This window comes from Leguminivora glycinivorella, chromosome 9 (assembly GCF_023078275.1).
Source record: "Leguminivora glycinivorella isolate SPB_JAAS2020 chromosome 9, LegGlyc_1.1, whole genome shotgun sequence".
Classification (NCBI taxonomy): domain Eukaryota; kingdom Metazoa; phylum Arthropoda; class Insecta; order Lepidoptera; family Tortricidae; genus Leguminivora; species Leguminivora glycinivorella.
In genome coordinates, this window is record NC_062979.1 from 2,653,045 (window position 1) to 2,675,223 (window position 22,179).

Sequence of the window (22,179 nt, forward strand, 5' to 3'; positions counted from 1 at the left end):
ATATATCTTCTTCTCACTCTCACGTATTAAATTCTTTGTCTGTTCAATGGACTTATAAGGTGGCGCCATCTGTCACAAGCTTCGAGTGTGCCTCCTCTACACGATAGGTATCATAACATTCATAACTACACCGACTACACGTTACAGATTCAGAAAATAAGTACTGAAATTTAATGTTCTGATCAAGGACCATATAATACGGGACAGACAAAGCCCATACAAAAAATGATACACGATAGGTACCCCTGAAATGTAAATGTTCTGGGACCTTAAGACAAAGCTTAAAACTAGATGGCGCTGTTTCGCAGCCTGAAAGTGGTCAAAATCATATTTTCCCGAAATATTTTTGCGTGTTTTTTATTTTTATAAGAACAAATGACATGCTTCTTTATTTTAATATCCTGATATCACGTCAATACACATTTAGAAAAAAATAATTTGTAGGCATCATCAGTGTAGTTATGATAAAATTTAATAGGTACGATTTTTAGTATGGAGATTGTAAATGGTCCCGACGGAAGACCAGCGCTGACCCTCGGGTTAGCATTTATGCTGAGTCGGGACCATTTCGTGGTAACTTATATGTTTAATTTCTTTTATTTGCTGTTTCAAGAGTAGTTTTCTTACTTGAGAGCGTATTTATCGTAGTTAATCACGTGAGTAATCACGAATAAATAATTGATTGATTGATTGATTAAATCCTATCTAAATTATCCTTGGATCTGATGTTAGTAGGTAGGCATCTTTAATACTAGCTTTATCATCAAGAGAGGATAAATTAATAAAATCAATTAAAGTCACGTAAATAATGTTGCCCCGGAATGATCCCTAATAAAAAAAACCGGGACGCTAAGCACCTACTTTATATGCCACCCTTGAGCTGAAAACTGCCCTTCGGGATTTACATAGCTCTAAGCAGTAAGCACTTCGTCTACAATGTTTAGCTGTTCACCATATTAAAGAAAGAAATGAGAAGAGTAGTCGGAATCGGGACTCGCCAAAGTACTTTTTAGGGTTCCGTACCAAAATGATACAACAGGAACCCTTATGGTGCGACTCTGTCCGTCTGTCTGTCCGTCTGTCACATTGTTAAATATCTCGAGAACTACTTATGCTATCGATATGAAATTTGGAATAGTTATAAACATTGTAAACCTCTACAAGTTGAAAGAATTATTTTTTTTAATTAATTAATATAAATGATAGAAAATGGCCAAACTGAAAATTTCAAGAAACTAGGTCAAGTGGGGTATCTTTAGAAAGAGCTCAAACTGTACATATCAAAACTATTTTTTATAATAAAAAAATGTTTCTTGAAGGAAAATGTAAAAATACCGTTTCCCCCCTTATCTCCGAAGTTTACCAACATAAATTTATGAAATTTTCACCAAACATGGCTATTATAATGAATATTACAGGAAAATCAAAATCGTACACGTATCTTGAAAACTTTTTTTTTAATTTATAAAAACCCTTTCAGATTTACATTTTCAATTTCAACACCCTTGCGGGTGTTTATTGTACCTGTATTTTTTAACAAAATAACAATGAAATCACCTGCTTTCAAATAGAGGCAAAATGGTTAAAATCGGTTCACGCAATAAACAATTATTCCATAAAAATCATCTTCCATACTAGCTCGCGCGCATTAGTTTACTCAATTTGCCGATAGATGTCGCTGTACGTTGAACGCTCATTTCCTACATCGCGTTTTTCCTGATATAATGAGGTCGGTTCAGGAGCGTCCTTGCGACATGTCGTAAGTCGTAAACTATTGAAGTCGAATAGTCTTGATTTTATTTGGACGTTGTCTAACAATAAAATTGTATATTAAAATATTACTTGTTATGTGGGAAATTGAGTCTTGAGGGATTTAGTCAAATCTGTAGAGTTCTATGAATAACATTTTGATGATTCAACTATTGAAAGTTTGTACGGAACCCTCGGTGAGCGAGTCCGACTCGCACTTGACCGGTTTTTTATTAGTGTAATCAAAAGTAATTGCGTAGCTTTCTAACGATATATTGTCTCCCGTTATACAAGACAAGTACTTTTGATTTTAACCTATTTAAATACACTACTGGGCATGCGGGCAGTTTGGCACGAGCCTCTAGCCTGTTTACCAAGACTCGACTTTTTTGTGTTTCGACTCGAGTTGATGTTGACGAAGTAATTGCGTCTATGCCACTAACAATAGGTACCTACCTAATACCAATATTGACTTGTGGCTAAATTAGCCCACCTATCCAGATGGCTAACGGACCAGCCACGACATTGGTCTAAGCGCGACAGCGGTGAGCGGCAGCCATACGTGCGAATGAAAAGTCCCATCGCTGTGTCTCGCTCCAATATATGGCCGCCGCTCACCGCTGTCGCGCTTAGACCAATGTCGTGGCTGAGATGTAAGTATGACTAACCAATTTGAGCAAGCGATTTTTTGCCGATATCAGTTCAATTCAAGATTTCAATTTCTCTTCACTTTACATCTCATGAAGTATTGTAACCTACTGTACGAGTAGATAGTATTTTCCGATGTCACTGCAAGTGCAAATATGCTAAGCGCGTTGAGCTGTTATGCAAGTAATGGCGTCACTGGTGTAACATGCGAAAGCCCATTTCATTGCCAACTAATGCCATTCTTGAACGGCGCCGGACAGGGCGCCGCCGCGCATCCCGCAAAAGGACAATAATAGAGGTCGATTCAATCCCGGTTGAAGCCAAAGATTTTCTTAAGATTTGCGGGGAAATATCTATAGAAAACATTTATAAATATGCTCATTAACAATCTAGATGGGACTAGTGTTTGTACACAGAATTTATAGTTTTGTTTTGTTTGATTTACTTATCTTTCGTTGTAACTCAGCTATAAGTACCACAAATTGTTCCCTTATTCATAAACGTACTCTAAAGTTATTAAGCCGATAAAGTTCGTTTGTCCTTTTCTATCACGCCAATACGTCGGAAAGGGACAAACAAACTTTATCGGCTTGATAACTTTAGAGTACGTTTATGAATAAGGGGGTTAGAGTTTACTTTGTAACTTAGTTCTATAATATTAACTGTTATCCATTCCCCGCGATACAGGCGTAGCCTAGTGCGACAATTTCTGTCATGTTTTTCTTTAATAATAAACGTATTTCTATTCTATTTCTATAGTGTGAAGGTGGGAGACAGCGTCACAGGCGCACAGGCGTCAATGTGGTGGTCAATGTGGTGGTGGTGGTGGTGGTGGTATTGCGTGACTTGACCGAAAGCGTGCATTAAAGCATTTACTTAGGTACTCATATTGACCACAAAAGTTATCTGAATCTGAATCAAAATTTTAACTTCATACGTATTTCATCAGGCGTTTACAGTTCTCCGAGGTAAATGAGAAGCACTTACTGCGTAACCACTAAGCCTCGTCCTAATCCCAGTCGCGTATAAATAGACAGCTTAACACTTACGCCCAGTAGGGCTACCATCTACCAAGCTACCATAAGTTTTTAATAACTTACTACTTAGATAACGTAAAATTCACAGAAATGCAAACGGTTACTTACTAGGATCAGAAATTACCTTTAAGAGGCCTTTACGCCTCGGAAAAATACTTCAACTCAAATTACGAAAAAAAGTATTTGTAATTTTAACTAGGAAACTGTTATGATTATATATGATCTTAACTTGAGCAAGTAAAAGTCAAAACTTGATTTTTTACGTGTAGTAGGTGGGAATAGTTATTTGTTATACAAGGGGGCAAAGTTGTATTTTAACGCCGAGTGTGGAATTGAAAAACGAGCAAGTGAAAGGATTCTATTAAGGTCCGACCGAGATCTCGGTCTCGGTCTCGGCATTCTCGGCCGAAAATAGGGCCGAGAACTCGGTCTCGGTTCTCGGCCCAAATGGGCCGAGATTCTCGGCCCCGGCCGAGACTAGGCAATGAGCGAATTGAGCGGTGATTGGCGTATTTAAATTTAGCGCGCACGGCCACCCGCTTCCATGACACCCGTTGGTTACATTGCTCGAACAATGTGACGTTTTGATTGGTAGTTTTATCACATTTTAAGCCAATTGCATTTCAAATACTAGATGTAAGTGTTTGGATAGGCGCAAATGCCGCATTTGCAACAGTCGCGTGTAATGACTTGTTTATTGACGTGATTCTTTTAGTTTTGTTGTCATCTAATAAATAATAAATAACTTATGAGAGAAAATTATGAACTTGATGTGAATGGAAACTGTTTACGCGATACAAGAACAGCAGTGGCGAAAAAGTTTTTGTCGGCACCACCAACGAGTGTCGCAAGCGAGCAACTTTTTAGTAGAGCTGGCCAGCTGTATGATGAGTGTCGGCATAATTTAACTGGTTACAATGCGGAAAAATTGTTGTTTTTGTGCTACAACATAGAACTTTTTGATTTTAAGTACTAAAATTTGAAATAAACAGTTTTTTGTGCAGAAATTGTGTTTTTTATTAAATTTTCTAAATTCTCGGTCTCGGTCTCGGTCTCGGCCGAGAATGACTTTGAGTCTCGGTCTCGGTCTCGTTCTCGGCCGAGACTAAAAAGGCGTTCTCGGTCGGACCTTAGATTCTATAGTTGAACCACGAGCGAAGCGAGTGGTTCGAGAATAGAATCCTGAACTTGCGAGTTTTTTAACACACGAGAAGTAAAATACATTTGCACCCGAGTGTAACACAAAACTTTTCCTCTCACTATAGCGAGGAAACTACAACGCAAAAAATGCGTTTATCACTGCTTCCAGTAGCTCCACAGATGGTAAATCATCTTTATTACTAGATTCCTAGTTTTATCAATTTTAAAGCACTTAATTTTACTTTATTCAAGGTCAAATTACTTTACCCACTAGTGGATAAAATGCGTTTTTACCCGCTGGTATTAAAGGACAAAACACGTGTTTCTGAGCTAGTGAGGGGAAAAAACAGTTTCTTTGCAAAAATTTGGTAAGTTTCGAGTGATTGTTGAGTTGACATTTCTCCATAAAAAGTCACTAAGGTATATCTAAATCATATGTTATTAGATCAGAACAGGCCCCGTAGCCGAATGGCATTTCTCCGACGCCAAACGAAAACGAAACGTAATCCGGCTCTGTCGCGCCAATACGCAAGAGCGATAGGGATAGATATCTACTAGCGTTTCGTTTCGTGAGCGTTTCGTGAGCGTTTGTGCCATTCGGCTACGCACCGTCGCACCCAGACCTGCTAAAACAAGTAACAGGGAGAAAATATTATGCTTTACGTTACATCCCACTGAAAAAGTACTAAATTCATGAGCGGTATTTAGGGAATAAGGCCTCTTAATGTGTGACCTTGTTCAATGCACCCTATAAATTACATACACCTTCCGTGAAGTTGACGAGGTAGAGGTACACGAGGTACCGTAGCTTAGCACCTACGTTTGATTTTATTTTTCAGTACAGATGGTGTTTTTTTTACGCACTAGTGCGACAAGTGGTTCATATATGCCAGGTCGAAACTTCGAATGGCCATCTGTACTGAAAAACGTCGTACGATACACGTGCGAAAAGGAAATTCGTAACTCGTGTCGATTTAAAACACTCCCTTCGGTCGTGTTTTAATTTATCGCCACTCGTTTCGAACTTCCTTTTTTACGCACTTGTATCGTAATGTACTATTATACTCGAGCGCGTAATTTCTCTTTTTACTAATATGGGCTTGCTACGGCCTACGCGTTACCTTCATACACCGTTTACTAACAGTATGGTAAAAATAAATGGCGTTTATCTGTTCAATTTTGCTCGTTTTTGAAAGTTGTTGCGACTTTTTGTTGTGTGTGACTGCATATTACGGTACAGGTTCATAAAAAGGAAATTCGAAACGAGTGGCAATAAATTAAACCGAAAGGAGTGTTTTAAATCCATACAAGTTACAAATTATCTCTTCGCAATATTATGAACCTTGAAGTTTCGACAAGGGCACATGTTACATGTTCAGCACGACTTTGCGCACTAGTGCGAAAAAGTAGCACCTTATGCACATAATCCATACAAATATTATAAATGGGAAAGTGTGTGTGTCTGTTTGTTTGTCTGCCTTTCACGGCAAAACGGAGCGACGAATCGACGTGATTTTTTAAGTGGAGATAGTTGAAGGGATGGAGAGTGACATATGCTACTTTTTGTCTCCCTCTAATGCGAGCGAAGCCGCGGGAAAAAGCTAGTGTACTTATAATTATTAGACTCTAGGCGTGAAAGTTTTTTTTATGAACTATTAAGTACTAAGTATATGTTTTTTGAAAAGTTATTGTTTATAACGAGTCTTGTCTTATCAACCAATAGCATTGTTGTGTTGGCAACAATACCTACCAATAAAACCAATGCTTATGCTTTCTGATACGCCTTCTGCGTAAACGTGTTAGCTTTAGATATTTCATTGATTTTACTGAATATAAGACTATAATTGAAATATTTTTCATTTTAAATTCGAATCAACTATACCTACCTATGTAGCTCGGAGACTACCTAATTAAATGTCGGTTGTCCCAAAGTCCCGCCTAATGCTCTTTCTCATTTAATATACCTAAACATGAGTTAAATCATATAGCTAAATGTACATTTGACCTGGCTTGAATCTCATAAACCATTATATAAGTATTGTAAGTTCTGGCAATAAAATAAATATGTACCTAAATTTTTACTGGATTCCTAAATACGGTTAACAGTTTTTAATAAGAACAGAACATTAATCTATGTCTAAGTTAATTGTTTACATAAGGTACAGTACCTACCTATGTGTCTAGCTCTAGATATAATAATATTAAAGGTCTGGCCACTCAACTCGCTAGGTACGTGATTTTATTCGAATTATCCATCTCTTTTTTATTTAACATGAACGAGACTCGAGAGATATCTGTATCGCACGAAACGGATTCTAGTTACAGCGACAAGTGCCTACGTCTCTAACTATCTAGTGGTTCATATCACACATTGTTTTCCATTTCAGAATAAACAACGTCCTTGTAAATTATCAATTCTTATTAAGATTTTTACAAGCGCTTTGCGCATGTTTACTTAGCTCCAAAATCGAAACAGTTAAGACTTCACGAGTATACTCTACGTCACATATCTTCGAAAATGAAAGGTTCAGTAGTGAAAGGTACCTGGAGGTATCCACCTCGCCATACTCGTCAGGGTTGACGAGCGGCCGCGCGGGGCCCTGGGCTTGCGGCGGCACTTCCATGCTGCGGGTCGTGCGGCTGGCGGCACACTAACCAGCCCTGGAGCCGTCGATAACCGCGCGCAGGCGCGCGGATTGCACATGCGCCCAGGAAAACTACTTTTCGATTTGAATTGATGGCTGGTGATTCGATTTTTTTGCGATTCCGTGATAGGGATGATGATTCGAGCTGGTGCGATCGTGTTTTGTTATTCAAGTGGAGTTGAATAGACCGGACCTCCAGATGACAGATATTAATACTGATTCTACTTATCTGTTCAGTTCGTTAAGCCATTTGTGTTTTCATATTTCGCCACCTTACTAAGGAAGAATTCAATAAAATCCACGCAAGCCTGATTCGAGTTGACTCGCCAACGAATAATTCGATTGAAACAAATCCACTCGTCGATATATAAGAATAGGTTTTCTCTCGTGGAGAGCGCAAGCAAAAGCGTTATGGCCGCTGTACACACATGGCCAACAGTTCCACCAACCCCCTTGGCCATGTGTGTAGAGGGCTACTTGGCCGTAAGTTGGCAGTTGGCGCTTGCGCTTGCCGGCCAACCGATTCGTGTCGGTTTTTTGTCCACACATCAAAGGATCTTGGCGCCAATGGCCAACTGCGTTTACACGTTGGCGCTTCATTCAGTTGGTCGTCAGCCGTCAGAGAGGACAGTAGTGGTATATTTACGAAAATAATAAGTTTATCTATGCCAATAATAGTGTAGATTTTAGGAAATAAAATAACCTTGCAAATGTTTAATGTATTTCCTAAAAAAGATAAATGTTCTTATCAGAATATTCAAAAAATTGTTAATATTGCAAATAATTTAATTTTACTACGGGGTTATTATTTTTCAATATTTTTTCTGACAACGTCTATGACCAAGAATTTCCTAGATTTTTTCATTCCACGTCCATCTTTCATGAAGAGCCAATGCCAAGTGATTGGTTCGCCAATGTGTAAACAGCGGCTCTTATCTTGGCCAAGGGGTTTCACAAAGGGCTGGTGGAACCGTTGGCCATGTGTGTACAGGGGCCAATAGGTTTTCTCTCGTGGAGAGCGCAAGCAAAAGCGTTAAACATGGGCGGAGACCTGAAGCAAAATATTATGTTCTACATACATACATACATATGTATGTATGTAGAACATAATATTATGTTCTTTTAGGCGCAAACTGGAATTGATGATAAAAACCTTGCAAAGAAAATCCACTCCCGTCACAACTGACCGTTTAGTCATTCTCTGAGCTGTTCACCATAATCTTGGGTAGCTTAGTGAACCGCCTTGCATTGCATAAAGCATAGTCGGTAAAGCAAGAGATAGATTAGGCCATTCCTAAGTGGTTATGTTATGCGAAACTTTTTAGCTTTTTTTCACATCCTAGAAATAAATGACCTCTTACATCTAAGGATGCACGTCACGCATCTTTGGAGATTATTGAGAGTTACTGCACCTCTTGACTAGTAGGAATTTAGCCCCACCCTTACTTTACACACTCACAGAGATCAAATCAGAAGCGCGTAAGACCCCTTACTCCTTAGAGCGCTCATCAATTTCACGAAACGGCCATCGATAGATGGCGTTGGCGCTCGGTACGCGAGCACCGGCAACTCAACGCGCGTTTCAACGCAGAGACGAATAATCTTGATAGTTTTGAATTAAATTGCTAATAACATAATTTTCAATTTTATATGGGGACTCTTTATTTAATTTCATATTCATGGTATGGTAGTAGTAAATAAGGTATATGAATGTAGTAAAAGTATAGTATTAGTCTACATGTACATATATAAATTCAGGTTTCCTAATTGATTGATTCAACAACCAACACCGCTGAGCCGAAACTACGAAAGCTAGAAAGTCGAAATTTGTATAGATTGCATTAACAAAATTTCGAAGAGATAAGAATCGATTATGAAAATTTACACCCCTAGTAGAGGGAAAAAGGGGGTGAAAGTTTGTAGCGGGATCAATTTGTTTTTTTTTTTATTAGGAAAATTTTAGTTAGGAACTTGAAATTAGAGAATAGTTTAATAGTGATTTCTGTTTTTTAGGGTTCCGTAGTCAACTAGGAACTCTTATAGTTTCGCCATGTCTGTCTGTCCATCCGTCCGTCCGTCCGTCCGTCCGTCCGTCCGTCCGCGGATAATCTCAGTAACCGTAAGCACTAGAAAGCTGAAATTTAGTAACAATATGTATATCAATCACGTCAACAAAGTGCAAAAATGAAAAATGGAAAAAAATGTTTTATTAGTGTAAAGTGTAAAGTGGGGGCTGATTTTTTTTTCATTCCAACCCCAACGTGTGATATATTTTTGGATAGGTATTTAAAAATGAATAAGGGTTTACTAAGATCGTTTTTTGATAATATTAATATTTTCGGAAATTATCACAGTTATACTGACTTTCATATTTTTATAAGAACAGCATGCACTTACGTCCAGAACAGTGACATTTGGTGCATTGGAACTGCTCATGATGTGTCACTTTTTAACCGTCGCCTCAAATCTGAGAGATTTGAGGCGAGGTTCTCAATTCGTCTGTATGTTTATTTATTTTTTTTTCATTTTTTTATGTTTGTTCCTCGATATCTCCGTTGTTACTGGACCGATTAAAAAAAAATATTGAATGTATATGAATACAGATTGGTCCCATTTTTCTCAGAACCCAGTTCTGATGATGGGATCCTGGAGTAATCGAGGGAACTCCTCGAATCTGAAAGGCATACGTATGGTGATTTTTGTGTTTTTAAAGGAACAGCATGCATTTAGGTACGGAACAGTGACATTTGGTGCAGTGGAACTGCTGATGATGGCCAGAACGGAACTTCTCAAATCTGAACGGAACACTTATAGTGACTTTGGTATTCTTATAAGAACATCATGCACTTACGTCCAGTCCAGAACAGTGATATTTGGTGCAGTGGAACTGCTGATGATGGTCAGAACACTCAGAACCAAACTCTTCAAATCTGAACGGCACGCTTATAGTGACTTTGGTATTTTTATAAGAACAGCATGCACTTACGTCCGGAACAGTGACATTTGGTGCAGTGGAACTGCTGATGATGGTCAGAACCGAACTCCTCAAATCTGAACGGCACACTCATAGTGACTTTGGTATTTTTGTAAGAAAAGCATGCATTTAAGTTCAGAACAGTGACATTTATTTAGTTATGTTTGTTAAGCATAATTATTGAGTTTTCAAGTCAAAGTTTGTCAAGCTTCGATTTCTTATAATCGGATTCATGAGGAATTGAGAAACTCCTCAAACCTTAGCGTTATACGTATATTGATTTGTGTTGCCATCAAATAATTAAAGCATTAAAAGCAGTTTTAAAAAATACCTACACATTTCTACATAATCCAACATTCGCAAGTAGCTTTCACCACAACCCGAAAGGCGGCGGTTTTTTTTTTCTTAAAAAATATTAAACGTTTTTTTTATGGGATAGGAGGCAAACGAGCAGATAGGCTGCCTGATGGTAAGCGATCACTGCCGCCCATGGACACCAGAAGCACCAGAAGTGTTGGAGGTGCGTTGCCGGCCTTTAAGATGGATGTACGCTCTTTTCTTGAAGGTTCGATGGTCGCATTGGTCCGGAAATACCGCTGGCGACAATTCATTCCACAGTTTAACTGTGCATGACGTGACCAAATTTGCAAAACGTTGCGTCTTAGAAACATTTTAAAGGGTGAAAATCAAAATATGTACATACATGTTCGTTCTAAAAGTAGCTGATCAAGCATCGTCGGTTTGGAAAGCCTGCGGTAAAATTTTTGCTCATTACTATACATATTCGATTTAAAGGGTTTTGAGATTTAGGAAATAAAACAACGCTTCATTAGATTTAATTTAATAGCATTATGTAATTATAATCTCAATGTAAGTGCAAGCAGTCTTATTTACAATAAACTTAAAAGCGGAAACAAATATATGCAGAAAGAAAAAAAAGAAGCTGTCAATACTGAATCCCCTAGGGTGGCTATGTATGAATAGCACAGAAAAGTATTAAAATAAAATAAAAACCGGCCAAAAGCGTGTCGGGCCACGCTCAGTGTAGGGTTCCGTAGTTTTCCGTATTTTTCTCAAAAACTAACCTATAAAGTTCAAAACAAATTTTCAAAGAAAGTCTTTGTAAAGTTCTACTTTTGTGATTTTTTTCATATTTTTAAACATATGGTTCAAAAGTTATAGCGATTATTTCCGAAAATATGAAAATTATCAAAAATCGATCTTAGTAAAACCTAATTCATTTTTAAATACCTATCTAACAATATATCACACGTTGGGGTTGAAATGAAAAAAAATATCTGCCCCCTCTTTACATGTAGGGGTACCCTAATAAAACATTTATTATTATTACTAGCTTTTACCCGCGGCTTCGCCCGCGTAATAAAAGTATTCTTATTGAAACGTTTACAAAAAATAAGATTTTCATTTGGATCCGTAGGTTTTTTTGTAGGTACATCTGTCCGCGATTATTTCGATTAAGGTAAAGCGGGGCAATTGTCGACTGGAGGGCCATTGTAACTGATCTATTTGCTGTACGGTCAGCCAAGAACCTTACACCGCTTTTTGGCTGACTGTACCTTACACATATTACTATTGTTTTAAAAGAAATTCTTGCAATGATTGTAGAATTGTTACACATCGACCACAGCGTAGGTAGTAGGTACGAAGATGTATGTATTTTACCTATATAAATATTTATACTGGGGAAACTTCATACAACCCACATAGCCAGTATCTCGACGCTATGGTCGCTAGGGTAAAAAATACTTCCTTGCATTATCGCTTACAATTTTTTCCATTTTGCTTATACTTATTGCAAACGTAAACACATAAAAGGCAAGCAAACAACGTTCTTCTTACAGCACTTTGAATGTAATAGTTATTACGGATGCAGGATACTCGCCGATGCCTACTTAAATACTAATCCCTTCCCACTGAGCCACCTGCATTTTACACTGCCTATCTCTATCCTTGTCCCCGACCCCGTCCCCGTCCCGTCCCTACCCCCTACTCTCCCTATCCCTATCTCCGTCCCCTATTCCTATCCCTATCCCTATCCCTATCCCTATCCCTATCCCTATCCCTATCCCTAACCCGTTCCTGTCCCTGTCCCTGTCCCTGACCCTGACCCTGTCCCTGTCCCTGTCCCTGTCCCTGTCCCTGTCCCTGTCCCTGTACCTGTCCTTGCCCCTGTCAGCGACCCGATAAACCATAAAAACGATACCCATATTGTGTTTTTGACTTTACCCCCTTTGCACCCCTTTAGGAGTAAAATTTTCAAAAAAAACCTAAAACATGTATTTAGTCATATGTCTTTAGGAATCCTCTTGTGAAGTTTCGAATAAAACAGTGAAACTAACATTGTTTCCCCATACAAACTTTGAACCCCCATTTGACCCCCTTAGGAGGCGAATTTTGAAAAATCCTTTCTTAGAAGTCATCTACACTATATATAAGGAACCTATGTGCCAAATTTGAAATCTCTAGGACCAGCGGTTTCGGCTGTGTGTTGATATGTCAGTTAGTCAGTCAGTCAGTTTCTTCTTTTATATATTTTTTGATATTTAAACCCCATGGCACTATAACAGGGGAGAAGGTATTTCACTTCCACCTCGTTAGATTTTAAAAGCGTTGTATTTATCGTGATCAGCAACCCGATTAATCATAAAAACGATACCCATATTGTTTTTTTGACTCACCCCCTTTTCACCCATTTAGGGGTTAAATTTTCAAAAAACCTGAAACACGTCTTTAGTCATATGTTTTTAGGATCCCTCCTGTGAAGTTTCGAATAAAACAGTGAAACTAACATTGTTTCCCCATACAAACTTTGAACCCCCATTTGACCCCCTTAGAAGGCGAATTTTGAAAAATTCTTTCTTAGTGCTCATCTACACTATATAAAGAACCTACGTGCCAAATTTGACATCTCTAGGACCAGCGGTTTCGGCTGTGCGTTGATATGTCAGTCAGTCAGTCAATATCTTCTTTTATATATTTTTTTGATATTTAAACCCCATTGCACCAAAACAGGGGAGAAGGTATTTCACTTCCGCCTCGTTAGATTTTAAAAACGTTGTATTTATCGTGATCAGCGACCCGATAAACCATAAAAACGATACCCATATTGATTTTTTGACTTTATCACCCCCTTTCCACCCTTTTAGGGGTTAAATTTTCAAAAAACCTGAAACACGTATTCAGTCATATGTCTTAAGGAATCTTCCTGTGAAGTTTCGAATAAAATAGTCAAACTAATCTTGTTTCCCCATACAAACTTTGAACCCCCATTTGACCCCCTTAGGAGGTGAATTTTGGAAAATCCTTTCTTAGTGCTCCTCTACACTGTATAAGGAACCTACGTGCCAAATTTGAAATCTCTAGGACCAGCGGTTTCGGCTGTGCGTTGATATGTCAGTCAGTCAGTCAGTCAGTCAGTCAGTCAGTCAGTCAGTCAGTCAGTCAGTCAGTCAGCTTCTTCTTTTATATATTTAGATTAACGACCTTCCACATATTTATAATGAGCCCAAACATGATGGGGTTATGATGAGGAGAATAGCAGTTCTGTTGACCACCTCCTGACTCCATCATGAGAACTTGGACCTCGTCTAGTTCGATGGTGCTCGTCAGCCCAAATCTAATGAGCCCGAACATGATGGGATTATGATGAGGAGAATAGCAGTTCTGTTGGCCACCTCCTGACTCCATCATGAGACCCTGGACCTAATCTAGTTCGATGGTGCTCGTCAGCCCAAATCTAATGAGCCCAAACATGATGGGGTTATGATGAGGAGAATAGCAGTTCTGTTGACCACCTCCTGACTCCATCATGAGACCTTGGACCTCATCTAGTTCGATGGTGCTCGTCAGCCCAAATCTAATGAGCCCGAACATGATGGGGTTATGATGAGGAGAATAGCAGTTCTGTTGGCCACCTCCTGACCCCGTCATAAGACCTTGGACCTCATCTAGTTCGGTGGTGCTCGTCAGCCCAAATCTAATGAGCCCAAACATGATGGGGTTATGATGAGGAGAATAGCAGTTCTGTTGACCACCTCCTGACTCCATCATGAGACCCTGGACCTCATCTAGTTCGATGGTGCTGGTCAGCCCAAATCTAATGAGTCCAAACATGATGGGGTTATGATGAGGAGAATAGCAGTTCTGTTGACCACCTCCTGACTCCATCATGAGACCTTGGACCTCATCTAGTTCGATGGTGCTCGTCAGCCCAAATCTAATGAGCCCGAACATGATGGGGTTATGATGAGGAGAATAGCAGTTCTGTTGGCCACCTCCTGACCCCGTCATGAGACCTTGGACCTCATCTAGTTCGATGGTGCTCGTCAGCCCAAATCTAATGAGCCCAAACATGATGGGGTTATGATGAGGAGAATAGCAGTTCTGTTGACCACCTCCTGACTCCATCATGAGACCTTGGACCTCATCTAGATCGATGGTGCTCATCAGCCCAAATCTAATGAGCCCAAACATGGTGGAGTTATGATAAGTAGAATAGCAGTTCTGTTGAACATCTCCTGCCTGACTCCATCATCATGAGAACCAGAACCTCATCCTGGTCCCAAAATATAATAATAATTCAAACTCTCAACAAACTTCACGTATAACTTAAAATCCAAAATCATATGAAAAGCATGTCGAATGCTAAAATTGCATAAGGTGTAAAAAGGATCAAGATTTGTTTAGTCGCAGTTTACGGCACTTCTCGGAACTATCGAGCTGCTTACGAAAGCTAGGTGCGCCGGACGATCAAACGCAGGTCCGTTGTCTTCGAGCGCTCGGCGCAGACTGAGCGGGCTCGCGTTAGCACAGTGTCTTTTATTCGAATTTTAGGTGTTTTAAAAACATATCTATCGACAGAAAGGTGTGTCTTATATGTATGATTTTTTTCTTATAGGTCAATAAGAAGTTCTAGTTTAGGATAATATTATTTAAGAGTTACAAAAAATGCAGGAATCGCAGGAAAAATACATAATGTAAACCTCTTTTTATCGAAAAAATGGGGAGGATACGGAAGGTTATTTATCCACCATTTCAAGTAAATCTTAAAATGTCAAAGTATTAGCTAACTCGTACAGGATATAACAAATAGGATTGTGATCATTTATTACCCCAAATAACATTTTTAACAGCACAATCACGATTCTAAACGAGCTATCCCACTATGAAAATTGAAAACGTCTTCCGAAAAAACTGACTTTTCGGAAGTATAAAAAGACATATTTTAAAGTAGTACCAATTGACTTCCTAGCTTAAGATATGTACTTTTAGGAACATTATCATTTTTTTAATAATCATTTATAGTTTCTTTATAATTTTGAATGAAAAAGGTTCTATTTTGCAAAAAACGCTCGTCTTTAGGAATAAGGCCTCTTAACGTTATACGGCCCGCAATTATTATTGATCTTGAGAAATAGACTCCGAATGAATTAAGAGTTAAAACTCAACCAAAGTAACATCAAAACGTCTTCGAATCCATAGAATTTTCATCAAGATTATATGGGGGAGACAGCGCGTACGCAGTCTCCACTACCAAAAATAACGCGTCCGAGTTATCCACATTAGGGATAATCGCAAGGGTCAACTCAACCGCAGTGCAATGGAAGAATCTCGCCCTGGGGGAACCGCCTTCTTGATCACGGTATCCCCTACGCCAGGTAAGTATGATTAATCAAAGTAAGAGCGCGAGGGTCATTGTCGCGAGAAAAATCTTAACACCGCGATGTACCATTTCCACCGCACCTGCACAGCGACATCTAGCGACAAATGTTGGCACTAAATTTCAAAGTATAAAAGAAGAACAGATACCAAACACGTTATTTCGTGATTCGATTAATCAACATTAATAATCAAGACGAGTGACGTTTGGCAAATTGGCTGCTTTGAAAATGTATGAAGTAAACTTACCATGAAAGTATGAGGAGGTACACTCAAAGGTGTGACAGATGACGAAGAATATTTTTTTCTCTCTCACATACATGAACGACAGTGACATGCCTAGACACATGCACAGGCGCCGCCTGGCGGGATAAAATGTCAGTGTGCCTCCTCATTGCATGCACAAAAACGCAAATATAACGGGTTAACACTGATGACTACCACGTTATCTATTCGCGGATTAGCAAAGTAATTCGCTAGTTTTTGATTATGCAGTTGATAGATTATATTTCCAATAGCTTTCTATCTAATATAATACAATACAATACAAACACATACACATACTTACAGATTTATAAAACCTCATTATGTTTAAAGATTGTGTCATAGTAACATTTCAGAATTGTAAACTACCCTCATTATTAGTATCACAATTTGGTTACTTGGACGTTGATGTTTCAGTTTAGTGTTTATTATTCCTATCTATAATTTAATTGTATTTTACTGTAATGTAATCTAAGAAAACAAATATCTTATGTGATTTGAAGTTTCGTAAAGATGATAATTGTGATCATAATGTATTGTCCATTTATTTAAAAGATGGTTAACTGATAACAGTGATAACTGGTCATACTAGCATGGTTGCTCCTTGTTCTAAAGGCTTTAAAAGGCCAGGTAGCTCGGTTCTCGGGCAGAGTTTGTTCTGGTTAAGCGACAAAACAACAAGAGGTACGATCATGCTTCATTTTATTGTTTTCTATATTGCTGTGATTTAAATGAAATGAAATTATTTTTATAGTAGATATTGCTTTGCTATTTGTTCACATATTGGTTTATTGCTTAGTAAAGAAAATAAAAATATTCAAATGTTGCTTAGTATTAATATAATTCTGCTTATTGAGACATTTTATAAATTAAGGTGTATAAACCTGGTTTTTGTTATATCCTCTTTCCATCAGACTATTTTAAAGAATATTTCATATTAATGTTTTTATGTACAAAGGTGGTACAAATACAGTTATACGAATTTAAAAACATACCCATATGTTTATTTTCAATAAAACCACAATAATAATCATTTTCTTTTTATTTATCATTTAACATCTTTCAATAATAAATACTTTATAGCTCTTTATTTTTATTATATAACTAACACAGTCTTGTTTCCTTATATTGGAGCAGCCAAATTGATCACAAATATCTAAACTTACGTGATAGTTGACCACTAATTAGCTTTATGATTTTTTAGCTTTATGAATAACATCTGGTTTGTCAGATATTTACTAACCTCCACTCCAATCCAAGAGACCATTGTACATTTAACAAAAAATACATTTCACTTTTAAATAACAGTAGCACAATAATTAAAAAACCGATATATGTATAAATAGTATATTTCACTCCATCTAAGCGTTTCATTACCTCAACCCACAGACCACCCTGTGCTCTTCCCTTACTTATTCCTCTATGCCTCAACTCAGCCTTTCTAACAACTGTCCCATAATATCTATCAACTGTTGCCTCTGCTCCATATTCTCTCGATGTCGCCTTTCCCTATTCTCTTCGCAAATAATCAGCTGTTCTAATACACTTTCCGCCCTTCGTGTCTCAGACAGTCTTTTAGGAGCTTCCCTTTTAGGATTATCTACTAAAGATTCTATAAGCTTCGAATACCACCCACCGCGTTTCCACGCCCTCCCACCTGCACCAGACTTATTCCTCCTAAACAGTTTTAGCATCCCCGATATTTTACTTCTGCATTGAGCGACGGAGACGTCGTAACCTTCTTTGCGAAGTTTCTGGACGACAATTTGCCAAACTTTCTGACGCGTAGCTTTGGTGTCGTGTAAAGGCGGTCGGTGTTCCCGATATGCGTTGACTAGTATCTCTATGGATCTTCTTCTCCATTTAAAGATATGAGTGGGTGTGGCTTCCTCAGATTCTGAAAGGAAATTTAAATGTGTTAAGTAGTAGAAACTTTTATAGTAATATAAATTTGGGGTAAATTGCCAATAATTGGCCACCTTATACTAAATATGACCTGTGTGTATTGGAAAGTAGAATTTATTTTAGGCTAACCAGCAATAGTTGAAATTGTAAATGAATATGAACTTATCATACATATAATTTCGTTATACATATATTTGAAAATCCATGTATCTCAGATTACAAAGTTCAGATGAGGGGGGGGACAGCGCGTACGCAGTCCCCACTACCAAAAATAACGCGTCCGAGTTATCCACATTAGGGATAATCGCAAGGGTCAACCCAACCGCAGTGCAATGGATGAGTCTCGCCCTGGGGGAACCGCCTTCGTGATCACGGTATCCCCTACGCCAGGTAAGTATGAATTAACTATGTTAGATCGTGCGGGTCGTTATCGCAAAAAATCTTAACACCGCGATGTACGGTTTCCACTGCACCTGCGCAGCGACATCTAGCGACAAATCTTGGAACTAACATCGTTTCTAAACGACGAGGTCCAGTTTCAGCAATGTAATAAGTACAAAATAAATAGACAAATTATTCAAAGTTAAAAACAAGCAAATTTTTCAAAATAAACTTACTTATTTCCGCCAAAGTTTCCGACACCTCTTCCAAAGGGTCATAGTTTGTATCTGGCATCCCATGTATTATCGAATCAATCAGATCGTAGTACTTCCATCTCCTTGGTATCAACCTATTCACCTGATTATACTCTTTTATGCTCCTATATGTCTTCTTTAGTGAATGAATCTTGACCATGCATTGTGTGGCTGTTACATTGAAACCTTTATTCTGCATGTCCTTTTCAACTAGTCTGAAGAGAACTTTCTGTGATATCGATCCGGAGTCGAGCGCTCCTTGATATTTGCGATACAGGTCTATTAGGGAGAGGATATCTGCGTTTTCCCATTTGTATATGTTTTGTAAGGTTTCTGAAAATTAATTAAAGCATATGTTATTGCAAATTTTCAATATATTTGACAGCATGTCATTTATCACTTGGTATGAAAATTATTTCTAATGCTGGTATGGTACATGTGCCTTATAATATAAGTTCTATCAACATTTTAAAATTGGCGACGAGAATATGTTACTAATATAGAGTTGCTTTACTTACGTTTACCATCTGGCATTATACGTTCATGATCGTCAGTGTTAATATTAAGTTGGTTAATGTCCTTGCATTTCGGCGAGTCCCATGCGTCCTGCAACATTTTAGTAAGAAAATTGTATAAAAATAAAATACTCAGAGTTAAAATGACTGTACGCAATAGTTATATGTAACCCATAAATCACTAATCCATACAATTCCTTAAATTTTCGGCTGACTTAAGTGGCTCTATAATATACCACGACTACCTATGTATCTATGTTATATGGTGTGTAAATCAATTTGCCACTCACCCAAAACAGTTTTTGAGTTGGTACTGTATGATATATTTGATAACACTTGCATTTTTAATGTATCTGAATTGCAGATTTTACTATACCATTGGCAAGAATACGTGATTTAAGACTAGTTCTAGTTTAAAGACAGCTTTGCAGACAAAGATGCGGGTAATAAGGAACGCGGGATTAGAAAATAATTTTATCACTTTTGTAAAAGGATCCATTATTGCTACTCACCAACAGAGGGCAGTAGTACCCCTTTGTGATGCACATGCAATTCTTTATTTTTTGTTTAGAATTATTACTTTTGTATTTAAATGTTACCATATCATAATCACTAAAACTATTTCTTAAATAGATAAAAAAACAAGGTTTTAAAAAATGTTTTGTTACTTTCAAGATTACCATAATATTTAATAGATGGCGTTAGTAGTACTCAATGTCTAGGTTGTATTTTTAGCTGTATATGTATATTATTCTCTTTATTGCTGTAATTTTGTATACAATGGCTGTTTCTAGCTGATATTATCCTTTAGTTTAGTTTTTGCCAAGAGTGGCACTTGAGTAGTTTCATGTGCTCTGCTTACCCCTTCATGGGATACAGGCGTGATAGTATGTATGTATGTATTATCCTTTAGTAATGAAGAGTTAACAAAATAAAGCTTAAAGTTGTTCTTCAAAACAATATTTTTTTTTAAATGCCTTCTAAGGTTTTTAGGGTTCCGTAGTCAACTAGGAACCCTTATAGTTTCGCCATGTCTGTCTGTCCGTCCGTCCGTCCGTCCGTCCGTCCGTCCGTCCGCGGATAATCTCAGTAACCGTAAGCACTAGAAAGCTGAAATTTGGTACCAATATGTATATCAATCACGCCAACAAAGTGCAAAAATAAAAAATGGAAAAAGATGTTTTATTAGGGTACCCCCCCTACATGTAAAATGGGGGCTGATATTTTTTTTTCATTTCAACCCCAACGTGTGATATATTGTTGGATAGGTATTTAAAAATGAATAAGGGTTTACTAAGATCGTTTTTTGATAATATGAATAATCTTGATAATAATGATTATTATATATATAAAATTTTGATAATAATGATTATTTCGGAAATAATCGCTCCTAAAGGAAAAAAAAGTGCGTCCCCCCCCCTCTAACTTTTGATCCATATGTTTAAAAAATATGAAAAAAATCGCAAAAGTAGAACTTTATAAAGACTTTCTAGGAAAATTGTTTTGAACTTGATAGGTTCAGTAGTTTTTGAGAAAAATACGGAAAACTACGGAACCCTACACTGAGCGTGGCCCGACACGCTCTTGGCCGATTTTTTTTTATTAACTTTTGTTCATAACTTACATTTGAATATGATCTATATTTTTCCATCTCCTTCATAATCGGTTCCACCAGATCCATATAAATCCATCTCTTCACTGAGACACCAGAGTTACATTCCTGCTCTTTCATTTTTTCATAAATCTGTTTCAGACTACCAAACTTGTTTTTACACTGTTGAGGTGTGACCGGATCTCCCTGTGTTTGTAGGTTCTTGGCAACCTGATCCCAGACTTGACTGATATTCATTTCACCACTAACTAAGGGGGTTTCGAAGGACTGGTAAGCTTCAATGAGGTGGAGGGTGGCTTGGTGAGTCCATCGGAATACAGCTGGTTGTATAGCTGAAATGTGGAAAACGTCTAATTGTAGTTGGGGGTTTGTTAGACATTTAACTCAATTAGAGTCACACACATCATTTAGGGTTGGGTATACTTTATCAAATACTAATTATTACGGCAATTGGTTAATGCAAAGATAGTTTTATAAGACTTTCAGTCATAATTTTGTCTTTGGAAATGTATGATATGGTATTCTTACTTGAGCAAACACTTCTTGCTTCCTGCTTGGTAGAAATTGATGATCCGGGATAATCCAACATATCCACATCATCTGAAATCAAAATTTACTTTCCATTCATAAGAAATATACGGCTGTGGCTGGTCTTTAGCAGTCAGTTTAGTACCTTTGGACCTAATGTTTTGTGTATAAAATGTACACCCATAAAATTTTTTTTTGGGTTAAAAAATGTTGAAAGTTTAAGTTTATGTAGCATTTATTTGTTCCTATGGGCGATTGTAAAATATTTTATTTAATATTGGAACATTACTTACTCAGCGATTGGTTTGGACCTTCAGAATAATTTTCATCTTCTTCTTGTGCTATAACAAAATATATGAATTAATTAGCTTTTAATACTTCTACCAAAAATAACACGTAAGACCTGTGAAAACTGAAAAGAGTGAAACTTACAAATTTCAAGATATTCTTCATCGGCATAATATACTTCTGCATCGTCTAAAACAAAATATATTTTATAAAACAACACAATCTAAAATACAATACGATAAGCTGATAACTTCTCAACAGCAGTAAATAAATAAACGAATAATCTTACTTGCGATATTGTGCTCTAGAGCATTATCATTATCTTCGGATTTACTAGCAACATATACGATGTACGGAGAATCTTCATCATCAGCCATATTTACATGTCAGATCAGATGTGACTTTTTCGGCAAAAATGGCGCTTGTAATCGAATTACATTCTTCGAAAGCGCTACAAATCGCCAAACCTTCAAACGAATCCAAGTTTTGGTATGGTGTCAAAGTCTGGTTGAGTTTGTCTGAAAGTGTAGAACCATTTACGAAACGTCAAAACCAATGTA

General features: G+C 37.7%; 2 protein-coding genes and 2 non-coding genes across 4 annotated transcripts in view; all 4 read right to left on the minus strand.

Moving 5' to 3' along the window:
• LOC125229804 (major facilitator superfamily domain-containing protein 6) overlaps positions 1–7,343 on the minus strand; it is a 42,878-nt gene extending 35,535 nt beyond the window's left edge. Inside the window, exon 1 of the mRNA XM_048134745.1 lies at positions 7,119–7,343. Within this exon, the coding sequence (XP_047990702.1) occupies positions 7,119–7,198 (80 nt within the window). The 5' untranslated portion in view covers positions 7,199–7,343. The remainder of the gene's footprint in view (positions 1–7,118) is intronic.
• Positions 7,344–15,717: 8,374 nt separating this feature from the next.
• Positions 15,718–15,879, minus strand: LOC125229953. Its single transcript, XR_007177471.1, has one exon. It is a non-coding gene; the product is annotated as a U1 spliceosomal RNA (small nuclear RNA).
• Positions 15,880–17,296: 1,417 nt separating this feature from the next.
• LOC125229590 lies at positions 17,297–22,035 on the minus strand. The gene is made up of 8 exons (XM_048134465.1): positions 21,909–22,035; positions 21,764–21,808; positions 21,625–21,672; positions 21,332–21,403; positions 20,816–21,135; positions 19,195–19,282; positions 18,659–19,009; positions 17,297–18,033 (listed from the first exon to the last, which is right to left on the minus strand). Exons 1-8 carry the CDS (start codon positions 21,994–21,996, stop codon positions 17,564–17,566), a joined length of 1,482 nt encoding a protein of 493 aa, XP_047990422.1. The 5' UTR covers positions 21,997–22,035; the 3' UTR covers positions 17,297–17,563.
• On the minus strand, positions 18,278–18,439 carry LOC125229952. Its single transcript, XR_007177470.1, has one exon. It is a non-coding gene; the product is annotated as a U1 spliceosomal RNA (small nuclear RNA).
• Positions 22,036–22,179: the final 144 nt, after the last annotated feature.